At 41.3% G+C, this 16,865-nt stretch overlaps 1 protein-coding gene across 1 annotated transcript in view; it reads right to left on the minus strand.

Moving 5' to 3' along the window:
• Positions 1-16,865, minus strand: part of LRIT1 (leucine rich repeat, Ig-like and transmembrane domains 1) — a 73,288-nt gene that overhangs the window by 38,812 nt on the left and 17,611 nt on the right. Inside the window, exon 3 of the mRNA XM_069753138.1 lies at positions 11,857-12,162. Within this exon, the coding sequence (XP_069609239.1) occupies positions 11,857-12,162 (306 nt within the window). The remainder of the gene's footprint in view (positions 1-11,856; positions 12,163-16,865) is intronic.

A 16,865-nucleotide genomic window follows, 5' to 3' on the forward strand; every position in this document is an offset into this window, starting at 1 on the left:
AGTGGAAACCCCCAATTATAATGGAAACCCTAATCCAAACACACCCCTAACCCTAATCTCAATGGTAACCCTAACCACACCCCTAACCCTAACACACCCCTAACCCTAATCCCAAACCTATTCCCAACCGTAAATGTAATCCAAATACAAACCCTACCTTTAGCCCCAACCCTAATTGTTGCCCTAACCCTAACCCTAGCCCCACCCCTTACCCTAAATCTGGCCCTAACCCTAACCTTAGCCCTAACCCTAGCCGTAACCCTAGCCCTAACCCTAGTGGGAAAATGGAAATAAATAAAAAAAAATTATTTTTTTTTATTTTTCCCTAACTAAGGGGGTGATGAAGGGGGGTTTGATTTAATTTTATAGCGTTTTTTTTTACCGGATTTTTATGACTGGCAGCCGTCACACACTAAAAGACGCTTTTTATTGCAAAAAATATTTTTTGTTTTACCACATTTTGAGAGCTCTTATTTTTCCATATTTTGGTCCACAGAGTCATTTGAGGTCTTGTTTTTTGCGGGACGAGTTGACGTTTTTATTGGTAACATTTTCGGGCATGTGACATTTTTTGATCGCTTTTATTCCGATTTTTGTGAGGCAGAATGACCAAAAACCAGCTATTCATGAATTCTTTTGGGAAGGGGGGGCGTTTATACCGTTCCGCATTTCGTAAAATATATATTTTATTCTTCGGGTCAGTACGATTACAGCAATACCTCATTTATATCAGTTTTTTATGTTTTGGCGCTTTTATACGATAAAAACTATTTTATAGAAAAAATAATTATTTTTGCATTGCTTTATTCTGAGGACTATAACTTTTTTATTTTTTTGCTGATGATGCTGTATGGCAGGTTGTTTTTTGCGGTACAAGATGACGTTTTCAGCGGTACCATGGTTATTATTTATATCCGTCATTTTGATCGCGTGTTATTCCACTTTTTGTTCGGCAGTATGATAATAAAGCGTTGTTTTTTGCCTTGTTTTTTTTTACGGTGTTCACTGAAGGGGCTATCTAGTGGGACAGTTTTATAGGATGGGTCGTTACGGACGCTGCGATACTAAATATGTGTACTTTTATTTTTTTATTTAGATAAAGGAATGTATTTATTGGAATAATATTTTTTTTTATTATTATTTATTTAGGTTTTTTTTTTCACACATGTAAAGATTTTTTTTTACTGTTTTACTTTGCACCAGGGGGGGCATCACATTTTATTGACAGATCGCTGATCTGACACTTTGCTGTGCACTGTGTCAGATCAGCGATCACACAGGCACAGCAGGGTAGCTTACCAGCTCTTGCTCTGACCAGGCGCTGGTAAGCCACCTCCCTGCAGGACCCGGATGCAGCCCCGCAGCAATTTTGGATCCTGGCCTGCAGGGAGGAGGAGGTAAGAGACCCTCGCAGCAACGTGATCACATTGCGTTGCTCCGAGGGTCTCAGGGAAGCACGCAGGGAGCCCCCTCCCTGCGCGATACTTCCCTATACCGCCGAAACACTGCGATCATGTTTGATCGCAGTGTGCTGGGTGTTAATGTGCCGGGGGCGGTCCGTGACTGCTCCTGGCACATAGTGCCAGATGTCAGCTGTGATAGTCAGCTGACACCCAGCCGCGATCAGCCGCTCTCACCCCGTGAGCGCAGCTGATCGCGCTGGACGTACTATTCCGTCCTTGGGAAGTAGTGCCCACCCCACATGGATGGAATAGGACGTCTAATAGCAGAAAGGGGTTAAGTGTCTTCATTTAAGTGTGGTAAGAAAAAAAAGGTGCAAAAGCATAACACACGTTGACAAGGTATAACATGTGTGGTTTATTATAAAACATACCAAAATTTAAGGTAGTAAGTAAAACTTGGTGCCAATAAAATCATAAAACTTCATACAGAAACATTATTGACAGAGACACCAAAGAAACATCTCAAACTATGTCATCTTGCCATGGAACTCTGCCTTCAGGTGAAATAATCGGCGAAATGGTCGCACATGGAAACCGCAATGTCACCATCAGCCATTCCGCCGGTGAGATCCTGCCTTTGGATGACATCCCCAACAAGTTCCAACAAAACATCAAAGTGTTCCTGTCTCATCCGAATATAATTAAAGAATTTATCCAGTTTCTGCCGCAACTCCATGAAGAGAGTTGAATACACGCCCCAGGTCATTCGCTGGGCGTTTATTGGATGTATCCATAGGCGACGTCACTGTTGAAGAATCCTCTCTCTTGCTGCTGCCTCCTTCTCCCGAACTATTATTGCCAGCTTATTGGTCTCAAAAATAACATCAGAACATATGGTCACAATCTTCACAAGCACTCCTTCCATCTCTGCCACTTTCTCTTAGGCCAGGTTCACATTCCTTTTTTGTTGTCTGTTAGACAGACTACATTACACCGCGGCATAACGCGGTGTAATGTAGTCCGTCAACTCCACCATTTAGTCCAATGTCGGACGCATCGCGATGTGCCATCATTGAGTGAAGGACCCTGGGACGCGGGCTGCAGCGTTTCCGGGTCCGTCATTGCTAGCGCAGATAGAGCATCTGCTAGTATATTGGCACTTGCGTTAACAGCAGCCCATTAACGCATGTGTTGAACGGGCTGCTGTTAATGCAATGTGAACCTAGCCTAAACCCTGTCAAAGATGGGGTGTAAAAACAGTCAATATATAGGTTTCCCTATTTTCCAGTAGCCAATCACATTTGGTAGACTCCCATTTTTTTTAGGCATGGAAAATGGATCCGTCAAAAAAACAGATGAAACGGAAGGTAAAAACTGACAAGATGGATGCAACGGATCCAGTTTTTTGATGGAACCGTCTAGCGGGTCCGTCGAATTACTGGATGCGTTGCATCCTTTTTCACTATTTTTGGCGCATCCGTCGATATGTCATGCCGACGCATTGTGACGGATTGAAAAAACGCTAGTTTGAAAGCAGCCTAAGCAAGCACAAAACACTTTCCAAATTGTGGAAATAAATTGAACCCCCCGGTTGGAAAAAAAATCATATACAGGTCCTTCTCAAAAAATTAGCATATAGTGTTAAATTTCATTATTTACCATAATGTAATGATTACAATTAAACTTTCATATATTATAGATTCATTATCCACCAACTGAAATTTGTCAGGTCTTTTATTGTTTTAATACTGATGATTTTGGCATACAACTCCTGATAACCCAAAAAACCTGTCTCAATAAATTAGCATATCAAGAAAAGGTTCTCTAAACGACCTATTACCCTAATCTTCTGAATCAACTAATTAACTCTAAACACATGCAAAAGATACCTGAGGCTTTTATAAACTCCCTGCCTGGTTCATTACTCAAAACCCCCATCATGGGTAAGACTAGCGACCTGACAGATGTCAAGAAGGCCATCATTGACACCCTCAAGCAAGAGGGTAAGACCCAGAAAGAAATTTCTCAACAAATAGGCTGTTCCCAGAGTGCTGTATCAAGGCACCTCAATGGTAAGTCTGTTGGAAGGAAACAATGTGGCAGAAAACGCTGTACAACGAGAAGAGGAGACCGGACCCTGAGGAAGATTGTGGAGAAGGACCGATTCCAGACCTTGGGGAACCTGAGGAAGCAGTGGACTGAGTCTGGTGTGGAAACATCCAGAGCCACCGTGCACAGGCGTGTGCAGGAAATGGGCTACAGGTGCCGCATTCCCCAGGTAAAGCCACTTTTGAGCTACAGAGAAGCAGCACTGGACTGTTGCTAAGTGGTCCCAAGTACTTTTTTCTGATGAAAGCAAATTTTGCATGTCATTCGGAAATCAAGGTGCCAGAGTCTGGAGGAAGACTGGGGAGAAGGAAATTCCAAAATGCCTGAAGTCCAGTGTCAAGTACCGACAGTCAGTGATGGTGTGGGGTGCCATGTCAGCTGCTGGTGTTGGTCCACTGTGTTTCATCAAGGGCAGGGTCAATGCAGCTAGCTATCAGGAGATTTTGGAGCACTTCATGCTTCCATCGGCTGAAATGCTTTATGGAGATGAAGATTTCATTTTTCAGCATGACCTGGCACCTGCTCACAGTGCCAAAACCACTGGTAAATGGTTTACTGACCATGGTATTACTGTGCTCAATTGGCCTGCCAACTCTCCTGACCTGAACCCCATAGAGAATCTGTGGGATATTGTGAAGAGAAAGTTGAGAGACGCAAGACCCAACACTCTGGATGAGCTTAAGGCCGCTATTGAAGCATCCTGGGCCTCCATAACATCTCAGCAGTGTCACAGGCTGATTGCCTCCATGCCACGCCGCATTGAAGCAGTCATTTCTGCCAAAGGATTCCCAACCAAGTATTGTGTGCATAACTGAACATTATTATTTGTTGGTTTTTTGTTTGTTATTAAAAAACACTTTTATTTGATTGGATGGGTGAAATATGCTAATTTATTGAGACAGGTTTTTTGGGTTATCAGGAGTTGTATGCCAAAATCATCAGTATTAAAACAATAAAAGACCTGACAAATTTCAGTTGGTGGATAATGAATCTATAATATATGAAAGTTTAATTGTAATCATTACATTATGGTAAATAATGAAATTTAACACTATATGCTAATTTTTGAGAAGGACCTGTAGAATCACATAATTTCACAATTTCTTTAATAAAAATTTTCACCAAAGTTTTAGCCTTTTTAAAAAGCAGGTAGCACAATAAAATGAGCCATTTGCACGATTCATTTTTGGATTCATGATAGGCCTGGTTCTGCTGTAGTTTTAATGTTTTTTTCCTTTTGGGCCAGCAAGGGTTAATGTCAGTTTCCTTGCTGGCAGCTGTTTTGTTGCTGGTCAGCTGATGTGGGTGGTGACTACTCCCACCATCCTTTAAATAGCCACAAGATGCATCAGCTGACTGTTGGTAATAGAGTTATTTTATGAAGATCAGCCTGGAGTTTGCTCTCTAGTGCCAGCTGTGTAGATGCTGCTTCTGTGGAGTTTGGGTTCCTGGGGCTGTATCCTCTGCTGTTTGGAGCTTTGCAGCAGAGGCAGTAGCTAAGTATCGCTTCTCTTTCCTTGTCTGTTGTGTTAGTCACTTCTTCTGTATTGACATCATCTGCAGTGGTGAGGCTAGCCTCCTTGCTGGCCAGTGCACTAGCCAGGGAATAGTGAGGTGACAATGAGGGACTAGGCACGTGATGGCTATGAAGGCACAGGTTGGAGTCAGGATATGCCCCATCCCTCACATTCTACTGTTAGGGTCTTAATCTCCTTATTCAATCCCATTGTTTGTGCATGTTGTGCCGTCTGCCATACCTACCTGCACAACAGCCATCTTGCTGAATCTATTCACCACCAATTTTACAAAGTTCCCTTCTGTTACAGGTAGATCAGTGATGAAATCTACAGATAAATCAGCCCATGATATACAGGGAATCGCCAAAAGTTGAAGAGCCTGAGAAGGACGAGTATGTGGGAATGCGCACAAGTGCTGCAGGCAGCTACATATTTCCAAACATAAAGAAAATACTCCTAATCAACTTCGTGATGGTTTATGCATACAGTATTTATGCAACAAATACCCATATGATATGTCTTCACAGCAACTCAATCAAATATCAAATATAATGAGAACAATGAGCCATGCTATATCGTGATAAAACCATTTACATTTTATTAGAAAAAATGCTAAAAACAGATTATACATTCACAAGTACGTTGACAAAATATGAGCAAAAAAGTAACATAAGTGAGACCAGTGACATTAGAACCAATGTGGATAATGCAAGCAGTGCTATGCATGCAAGTAGCCCTGGGTCAATGTCCACATAGTAATAAAAGTTTTATAGCCATCTCTTTAAGGGTATCTTTCCACGTGGCGTATTCCTTCAGGATTTGCTGCAGATTGGACGCTGCGTACAGCCGCAGCATCCAATCTGCAGCGTTCAGATGTTACAGCATAGTGGAGGGGATTTTATGAAATCCCGTCTCGATTACCCGGCGGCCCTGCATTTATGCACATGCGGCGCGTCTTTCTAGACTGCAGCATGTCTATTTATCTTGCGGAGACGCTCCATGTCCGCAAGATAAATAACCCACTTTATGGATAGGATGCGGTGATTCCATATGTGCTCAATGAACACAGGTGGAATCACCGTGTGTACAAAGGGGGCGGCGCTTGTTTACTATGCTATGTTTCCTGATTGTGGAAACATACCCTCATAGTCAAGGTGACAAAGCCCAAAGTAATAATGTTTGTATATATGTCATCTAATTGAGGCAATCAAAGTGGACAGCAGCAATATATCGTATCAAGATAAAAGTAAATTCAATGTATTGCTGCATATCCACATGCGAGTCTATACTAAGACAGAAAGAGCAAGGTCAGCCGTGACATGTAATTACAGCACTGGAGAGTCTAGTGGACTGGCAAAGACTTGTCTAGGTAAAACAAATAAGGTGGTCATCACCCATGTACAAAAATAGGCTAGCACTCCTGTGCTTTGTCTCTGATGCCCATTTTGCTAGGGCTAGGCAGTAGCTTCCTCAGGGGGATGCATTTCCAAACATCCTGGTGCACCCTAGATCACCAAAAACAATGAGTACAAAGATCTGTGGTGGCTTTACTAGCAGGATGTCCAGCCAGGACTGAATCATGATGTTCACTTAAGCTTTCCAGACTACTCAGGCTAACACGGTGCAAATATATATATCTTTCCTGTATGTGTATCTTCCAGTAAGGCTTAGCTCATGTCATAATTTCTCAAAAGTCAGAGAAGTTTACTAAGTGATTCAGCAGTGACTGCATCACCACTAACTTGACTAGATACTGATTGCGTTGGCACACAGGCAGATAATTGGAAATATCATCTTATTTTATACAAGCAGAGATAGATATTTGCTTATGTAACAGAGTATAATAGTAATTGTGGATTATGATGTAACTGACCAGGTGTATACTTAAGGATATGGCCTGATTACCACAAATGCAAACAAAAGGAGAAGGGGCAGGATGACAACTTGAGCCTTGCTCATATTGCTGACCTCGTTCCACACTCGTTCTTTGATGACAGAACCTTCTTGGCACCCTTCTCTGTTTAACATGCCATGTCCACCACATACAGTGGCATGTAAATGTTTGGCCACCCCTGGTCAAAGTTATTGCTATTCTATATAGTTGAACAAGTTGAAAATGAAATGATCCTTAAAAGGTCTTAAGTTAAAGCTAAAACACATCCTTTGTATTTGAGCCCAAACAATCCTTCAATATTATTTCAAAACACTCTTTTTCGGTGATTACTTTGTATCTCCGTTCAGACTGCACCCACACACAAATGATACAACATTTGAAAGGTAAACTTGCCCCCTTCAGCAAGAAAATAGCCAAACAAACCACACATCCACGATATTATCATAAAATACATTTTAAACATTATTTTTCATAAAACTGCAGTAAGGAAAAATGACCTGCAGGTGGCACCACACTACCCCAAAGCACAATACCAAAAAGCTGAAACAAATCCTAACATTTGCCTTGGGAGCTTTCCAGCTTGCCAAACTCCTTGCCCAGCCGATTTCAGGCCGGTACATATAATATATTTGCTACATTTGTGGAAGTAGAATCAAAGTAAAACTTTACCTGTTTAAGACTTCAGCTTTAAATCTGAAGATATCAATGAATGCAGCCTAAAATGGACCGGACAGGTTCTGAGCCATCAGATTTTCTGTATTATTGGACAGTCATTGAAAAGTCTATCTTCCTTCTAAGGTTGCAGCTTATTGGTGACCTGGAGTCACCTCTGGTTACAAGAAAAAAAACTGCAGCGCTGACATAACTCAGACTGTACATTGTTTCCCGATGGGAGAGATTGGTGGAAACAACCTTGCAAAAATTGAAAAAAAAAATCCAACCGTAGGGGAAAAAAAGGTAAAATAATCTGCAGATATTACTTTTTTTTAAAGGGATATTCCCAATTATTATACAATGGTGTAAATATGCTCAATTATGGGGTCAATTCTCCTTCATCATTTTTACTGTCAAAGTGGCACTGCTGTACAGGGGGCTGCTCCGTTCACATACATAGGGCTGTGTTGCACTTCCCTACACTGCAGATAGATGGCAGAACTGCTGTGGAGGGGAAAAAATGCTGCTACCCCTGTTCTTTTGCAAGGTCCTGACAATCAGACCCCTTCTGATCAGTAAGTAAAATACCATTATGTTTAATGTTGGGGGATCAGTCAGTCAGTGAGACACATACCTCTCTGTGTTCATCATCTCATTAAATACATTTACATTTGACCAGCTTGATTTTCCTGAAATTGCCTGCGCCCCCAACAACCAATGTGCAACAATTTTGCACGGGCCAACTAGTATATATTGTAATGTTTTACATTTTTAAAATGACAAACAGCAAAATGGACCGATGCAAACTTTTGGGCACTCTTAAAGATTTGTGTGATCAGATAAGTTTGACCTAGATTTCAGACCTTAATTAGCCTGTTAGGGTTATGGCTTGTTCACTATCAATGTTAGGAAAGACCAAGTGATACAAATTTCCCAGCTTTATAAAGCCCCAAACTACTCTAAGCTTGTGCCAAAAAACAGCAGCCATAGGTTCTTTTAAGCAGCTGCCTAGCACTCTGAAAATGAAAATGGTGAAGGTTCACAAAGCAGGTGAAGGCCATAAGAAGATAGCAAAGGATTTCCAAGTTGTTCTTTCCTCTGTTTGAAATGGAATCAAAGACGTAATAATAAATGTGTGTGGATGATATCCACACTGCTGTGGCAAAACAAATGCAGATATAGTTGTAATACACTCCGATGAGTTTATTCAGTTTATTCAGCGTATTTTCACAATTGGTGTAGAATTATCTTTCACAATTGGTGCAGAATCCAACCAGAGGAGCAGCACTTTTAGACCTAATACTATCTAATAGACCTGACGGAATAACAAATCTGCAGCTGGTCGGGCATCTAGGAAATAGCGACCACAATATTGTAGAGATGCCCTTAATCTGGTAGACTGGGACAATATCCTCAGAATTAAGAATACAGATAATAAATGGGAAATGTTTAAGAACATCCTAAATAGGCAGTGTAAGCGGTTTATACCTTGTGGGAATAAAAGGACTAGAAATAGGAAAAACCCAATGTGGCTAAACAAAGAAGTAAGACAGGCAATTAACAGTAAAAAGAAAGCATTTGCACTACTAAAGCAGGATGGCACCATTGAAGCTCTAAAAAACTATAGGGAGAAAAATACTTTATCTAAAAAACTAATTAAAGCTGCCAAAAAGGAAACAGAGAAGCACATTGCTAAGGAGAGTAAAACTAATCCCAAACTGTTCTTCAACTATATCAATAGTAAAAGAATAAAAACTGAAAATGTAGGCCCCTTAAAAAATAGTGAGGAAAGAATGGTTGTAGATGACGAGGAAAAAGCTAACATATTAAACACCTTCTTCTCCACGGTATTCATGGTGGAAAATGAAATGCTAGGTGAAATCCCAAGAAACAATGAAAACCCTATATTAAGGGTCACCAATCTAACCCAAGAAGAGGTGCGAAACTGGCTAAATAAGATTAAAATAGATAAGTCTCTGGGTCCGGATGGCATACACCCACGAGTACTAAGAGAACTAAGTAATGTAATAGATAAACCATTATTTCTTATTTTTAGGGACTCTATAGTGACGGGGTCTGTTCCGCAGGACTGGCGCATAGCAAATGTGGTGCCAATATTCAAAAAGGGCTCTAAAAGTGAACCTGGAAATTATAGGCCAGTAAGTCTAACCTCTATTGTTGGTAAAATATTTGAAGGGTTTCTGAGGGATGTTATTCTGGATTATCTCAATGAGAATAACTGTTTAACTCCATATCAGCATGGGTTTATGAGAAATCGCTCCTGTCAAACCAATCTAATCAGTTTTTATGAAGAGGTAAGCTATAGGCTGGACCACGGTGAGTCATTGGACGTGGTATATCTCGATTTTTCCAAAGCGTTTGATACCGTGCCGCACGAGAGGTTGGTACACAAAATGAGAATGCTTGGTCTGGGGCAAAATGTGTGTAAATGGGTTAGTAACTGGCTTAGTGATAGAAAGCAGAGGGTGGTTATAAATGGTATAGTCTCTAACTGGGTCGCTGTGACCAGTGGGGTACCGCAGGGGTCGGTATTGGGACCTGTTCTCTTCAACATATTCATTAATGATCTGGTAGAAGGTTTACACAGTAAAATATCGATATTTGCAGATGATACAAAACTATGTAAAGCAGTTAATACAAGAGAAGATAGTATTCTGCTACAGATGGATCTGGATAAGTTGGAAACTTGGGCTGAAAGGTGGCAGATGAGGTTTAACAATGATAAATGTAAGGTTATACACATGGGAAGAAGGAATCAATATCACCATTACACACTGAACGGGAAACCACTGGGTAAATCTGACAGGGAGAAGGACTTGGGGATCCTAGTTAATGATAAACTTACCTGGAGCAGCCAGTGCCAGGCAGCAGCTGCCAAGGCAAACAGGATCATGGGGTGCATTAAAAGAGGTCTGGATACACATGATGAGAGCATTATACTGCCTCTGTACAAATCCCTAGTTACGCAGTTTTGGGCACCGGTGCTCAGGAAGGATATAATAGAACTAGAGAGAGTACAAAGGAGGGCAACAAAATTAATAAAGGGGATGGGAGAACTACAATACCCAGATAGATTAGCGAAATTAGGATTATTTAGTCTTGAAAAAAGACGACTGAGGGGCGATCTAATAACCATGTATAAGTATATAAGGGGACAATACAAATATCTCGCTGAGGATCTGTTTATACCAAGGAAGGTGACGGGCACAAGGGGGCATTCTTTGCGTCTGGAGGAGAGAAGGTTTTTCCACCAACATAGAAGAGGATTCTTTACTGTTAGGGCAGTGAGAATCTGGAATTGCTTGCCTGAGGAGGTGGTGATGGCGAACTCAGTCGAGGGGTTCAAGAGAGGCCTGGATGTCTTCCTGGAGCAGAACAATATTGTATCATACAATTATTAGGTTCTGTAGAAGGACGTAGATCTGGGGATTTATTATGATGGAATATAGGCTGAACTGGATGGACAAATGTCTTTTTTCGGCCTTACTAACTATGTTACTATGTTACTATGTTACTATTTCAAAGCCTATGGCTTCTTCTTCAGGAAATTACCACAGAACTGTCCAAGAAATAATGGATGAAAATCCCTCAAACAAGAATTGAAAGACTCTTGGATTGCTACAAAAAGCGTGTGCAAGCTGTGATACTTTCAAAAGTGTGTGCACTTTGCACTAACCATGCAGGGTGCCGAAACTTTTGCATTGGCCATTTTACTTTTTATAATTTTTAAAATGTAAAAGATAAAAAAAATGTACATATATATTTTGCCTGAAAAGACAAAGGAATGTGTCACCTTTAACTTTAGGCCTTTTAGAGATCATTTCATCTTTCATTTGATTATTTATTTTGATCAGGATACCCCAACGTTTACATGCCACGATAATCATTATTATTGACATCCCCATTCCTCACTCAGCTGAAAGTTGACTCAGTGTGGAAATGTCCCGAGGTCCATCCATCTTGTCTGACTAGCAATTCTAGATTTGTCCTGCCATAGAATGCCACTAACTCCTCGGCTACCACCACAACTAACAGAGCGAGCAACCCGGCTAGGTAATTGACTTATCTTTTATCTAGGCATTGGATTTTCTGAGCTTTATTAAGGGGCTTTATCATTTTACTAATAGTGTATTCACTTTTAATTGATCATTTAGATCAATGCAGATGTAGAAGTATTTTGAAATAATATTTATTATGAGTCTATTGGAAGTCACGAGCATCATAAAAAGAAGACAAGGCAGTTGGTAAAGATTCGTACCTGTTCCATTAATTTGATTCCCATCAGTTCTTCTCCAGCTCAGTTCTGGGATTGGGATACCTATGGTGCCACATCGTAGTAAGACTGTGCTGCCAATCATTGTCGTGAGCTTTGCCACAGAAGTCTGAATTACCGGACTCTGACATTTCCTCAACTCCACTTGATTGAATGGTACTCCAGCAAGGCTGCGTGGTGAATAGCACTTTAGGCGAGGCTCTATGAAAGCTACCGATGGAGATGGGAAGTTGAGAAAATGAACCATTTCATACAGACTGCAATCACACAACCAAGGGTTGTCCTGCAGACCTGAAAATCAAAGGACAATTTTGTTTGCAGCAATGGTTTTACATCTTTTTCATGACTGAATCACAAACGTTTCTTATTAATTAATATCTTATGTAGTGTTATGAACTTGAGAATTTGTACACTCAAAAACAGGCACTGAATACTATCAGGGTAAAATTGTAATTTTATTAGATACTCTATCATAACAATTCCATAAAACAAACCTAAATGAGCATGTAACGGATGGCTAGGGTTCAGATTGTAAGGAGCACAATATATACACCAAAAAGATGGAAAAAATCTACATCAGTTACATGTGAAGAATTGCACATTGGTTAGAGGCCCAAATAAGTACACAACAGCAAAGAGTCAAGTGTTCATACCAATAAATATGGAGTGCGAAACTAGAAAGCCCTCTGCACACTGACGTTTGGGGAAATCACTATGCCAATATGCAATTCATTACATAAGCAATTTCAGCTGTAATATTTCTGTGCCTTGTCAGGCTGTTTGCTGTTTTATTTTACTTGCAATGAAGGTTTCATCCTCAGGACATTATCATTGCCTGTAACATAGCAGCTACAACAGTATGCTCTTGCTAACCCAACTCTGCCCCCTCCTGTGATAAGTAGCTCACTGTCAATAGGCAGTGTACATACAGAGCCTGGTGTGGGCGGGTTCAACTTTCTCAGCTCTGCTGTAATGCTAAATGTAAAAACTCTGCGTGAAAACCAATGCCCCCAGTAAACTAAGGGTATGTGTCCACGTTCAGGATTGCATCAGGATTTGGACAGGACTTTACTCAGGTAAAATCCTGACTAAATCTGCACCTGGGGTCACAGGCAGGTCACCAGCGTTGTCCTTGCGTTGTTTCAGCATTGTAAGGACATGCTGCGTTCTTAAAAGACACGCCGTATGTCCGTTTCCGCGGGTCCGCCGCATGCGTCTTTTAATGCATAGTGGAGACGGGATTTCATGAAATCCCCTCCACTATGCTGTAACATCTGGACGCTGCGTGTTTGATGCTGCGGCTTTATGCAGTGTCAAACACGCAGCATTTCCTGAACGTGGAAACATACCCTAAGTGATGCATCGTTGGATTCATGGTCTCTTTGCCTACATCATGCTGTTCTAAGATGAGGTAGCAAAAACCTAGTGATCGATTCCCTTTAATAAAAATAATTTTAAATAAATGTACACTCATGCTGAAATAAATAATAAATATAAATGCCACAACTATATTACAGCAGTTGCAGGTAATCAAACAAGTGGTCCTGTGCCAAAGACACCAAAAATCATTAAAAAAAAAATGAAAGAATGCACTCATGGTTAAATGACCTAAAAATAATTTACAGTGTATACAAGAATATGGTAAGTAATGCACATACAAGAGTATCCAACGTTAACCCCTTAACGCCCCGAAGCTTTTTTCGGTTTTGCGTTTTCGTTTTTCGCTCCCCTCCTTCCCAGAGCCTAACTTTTTCAATTTGTTCTAAATATGTGAGGACTTGTTTTTTGCAGAACAAGTTGTAATTTTGAACGACATCATTGGTTTTACCATGTTGTGTACTAGAAAATGGGAAAAAAATTCCAAGTGCAGTGAAATTGCAAAAAAAGTGCAATCCCACACTTGTTTTCTGTTTGGCTTTTTTTACTAGGTTCACCGAATGCTAAAACTGAGCTGTCATTATGATTCTCCAGGTCATTATAAGTTCATAGACACCAAACATGTCTAGGTTCTTTTTTATCTAGGTGGTGAAAAAAATTCCAAACTTTGTTAAAAAAAAAAATTGCACCATTTTCCGATTCCCGTAGCGTCTCCATTTTTCATGATCTCAGGTTAGGTGAGACCATAATTTTTGCGTGCTGAGCTGACGTTTTTAATGATAACATTGTGGTGCAGATATGATCTTTTGATCTCCCGTTATTGCATTTTAATGCAATGTCACGGCGACCAAAAACCATAATTTTGGCGTTTTGGCTTTTTTTCTCGCTATGCTCTTTAACAATCAGGTTATTCCGTTTTTATTGATAGATAGGGCAATTCTGGATGCGGTGATAACAAATATGTGTAGGTTTGATTTTATTTTTATTGTTTTACTTTGAATGAGGTGAAAGGTGAGTGATTTGAACTTTTAGATTTTTTTTTTTTTTATATTTTTAAAAACTTTTTTTTTAACTTCTGACATGCTTCAATAGTATCTATAGGAGACTTGAAACTGCCATTTCCCAATCGCCTCTGCTACATAGAATTGCTGACTTGTAATGAGCGCCGACCACTGGATGACACGCACAGCAATCCGGCAGTGACAACCATAGAAGTCTTCAAGAGACCTAGGGTTGTCATGCTGAAACACCGGTGACCTGCGATCATGTGACGCATGTCACCGCTGTGCGTATCTCTGGCACGATTGCCGAAAGCACCATTTAAATGTCGCTGTCAGCATTTGACAGCGACATTTAACTAGTTAATAGCCATGGGTGGATCGCAATTCCACCCGCGGCTATGAGGGCACATAACAGCTGACATGTCCCGAGAAAGATGTGGGCTCACCGCGGGAGCCCACAACAAAGGGAGGGATACCGACATCAGCGTACTATTAGCCGATGTCGGTAAGGGGTTAAACTAGTAAGTGAGGATCAGCAATTTGTGTTTACTTATATAATTAGAGGAGAATCCTGACTCCTTGTCAGTTATTAGTATTCCACAGATGTCTAATGATCGGAGATGGAAAATAGAAGATGAACTATTGTGGCATATTTGAAGCATTCCTAGCAATGTGCCAAATAGTTCCGACACCAAAAACAAAGTCTGCCATGAGAATGCACTGTGGAATGGAACCAGGAGGTCCTGGATCGTGGCATTCCTGGTAAAGACATATGCCTTCCTGGATCTGACGTGTGACATCACTAATTCAACTGTACCGTGGCCTGGAAGATGCACAACACAAATGCATTTAGGAAAAAAACTCTCTTACTTCGTCTGAGTATATGATGAAAACCCTTTTTTAGTTTGTCAGATGCCGTGATGAATGAAAGAGGAGTTTTCTCAAACACATTAATGTTTTACCTCTTTTAGGCCACCCTACCATTGAGTCAATGATATCACATGCCGGATCCAGAAAGACATGTGAGGTTACCAGGAATGCCACCAGCCGGGGCCTCCTGGTTCTATGCCACAGAGTGCACTCATGATAGACTTTATTTTTGGCGACTGACGTATTTGGTACATTGCTAGAAACGCTTACCATATATACTCGAGTATAAGCCGAGATTTTCAGCCCATTTTTTGGGGCTGAAAGTCCCCCTCTCGGCTTATACTCGAGTCATACCCAGGGGTCGGCAGGGGAGGGGGAGCGGGGGCTGTCTAGTTATACTTACCTGCTCCGGTGCGGTCCCTGCGCGTCCCTGCTTCTTCCAGTGCTGCATCTTCTTCCTGTATTGAGCGGTCATATGGTACCGCTCATAACAGTCATGAATATGCGGCTCCACCTCCCATAGAGGTGGAGCCGCATATTCATGACTGAAAATGAGCGGTAACTGTGACCGCTCAATACAGGAAGAAGATGCAGCACTGGAAGAAGCAGGGACCGTGCCAGGAGTAGGTAAGTATACGGGGAGGGGAGCGCTGCGCGATATTTACTTGCTCTCGTTCTGGTGTGGCTCCGTCTCCAGCGTCCTCTGGCAGTGACGCTCAGGTCGGAGGGCGCGGTGACCTAGTCAGTGCGCGCCCTCTGCTGAGCGTCAGTGCTGGAGACGGAGCCGCATGAGGAGCAGGTAAATATTGAAAGCGTCGGTGTCCTGAGCAAGAGAGGTGTGTATGTGATTATTTTTAATTGCAGCAGCATTATATATTGGACAGCTTTATATGAAGCATCTATGGGCCAATAATGAATGGTGCAGAGCATTATATATGGCACAGCTTTATATGGAGCATCTATGGGGCAATAATGAACGATGCAGAGCATTATATATGGCACAGCTTTATATGGAGCATCTATGGGGCAATAATGAACGATGCAGAGCATTATATATGGCACAGCTTTATATGGAGCATCTATGGGGCTATAATGAACAGTGCAGAGCATTCTATATGGGGCACAGCTTTATGTGGAGCATCTATGGGGCCATAATGAATGGTGCAGAGCATTCCATATGGCACAGCTTTATGTGTAGCATCTATGGGGTCATAATGAACGGTGCAGAGCATTCTATATGGCACAGCTTCATTATGGCCCCATAGATGCTCCATATAAACGGTGCAGAGCATTCCATATGGCACAGCTTTATGTGGAGCATCTATGGGGCCATAATGAACGGTGCAGAGCATTCTATATGGCACAGTTTTATATGGAGCATCTATGGGGGCCATAATGAACGGTGCAGAGCATTCTATATGGCACAGTTTTATATGGAGCATCTATGGGGCCATAATGAACGGTGCAGAGCATTATATGTGGCACAGCTTTATGTGGAGCATCTATGGGGCCATAATGAACGGTATGGAGCATCTATTTTTATTTTTGAAATTCACCGGTAGCTGCTGCATTTTCTACCCTAGGCTTATACTCGAGTCAATAAGTTTTCCCAGTTTTTTGTGGCAAAATTAGGGGGGTCGGCTTATACTCGGGTCGGCTTATACTCGAGTATATACGGTAATTTACATCAGTGCGTCTTCCAGCTTCCATCTCCTATCATTGGACACCTGTGTTATACCCCTTACA

The sequence above is a fragment of the Ranitomeya imitator genome, chromosome 2 (genome assembly GCF_032444005.1).
Source record: "Ranitomeya imitator isolate aRanImi1 chromosome 2, aRanImi1.pri, whole genome shotgun sequence".
In the NCBI taxonomy this organism is placed as follows: Eukaryota; Metazoa; Chordata; class Amphibia; order Anura; family Dendrobatidae; genus Ranitomeya; species Ranitomeya imitator.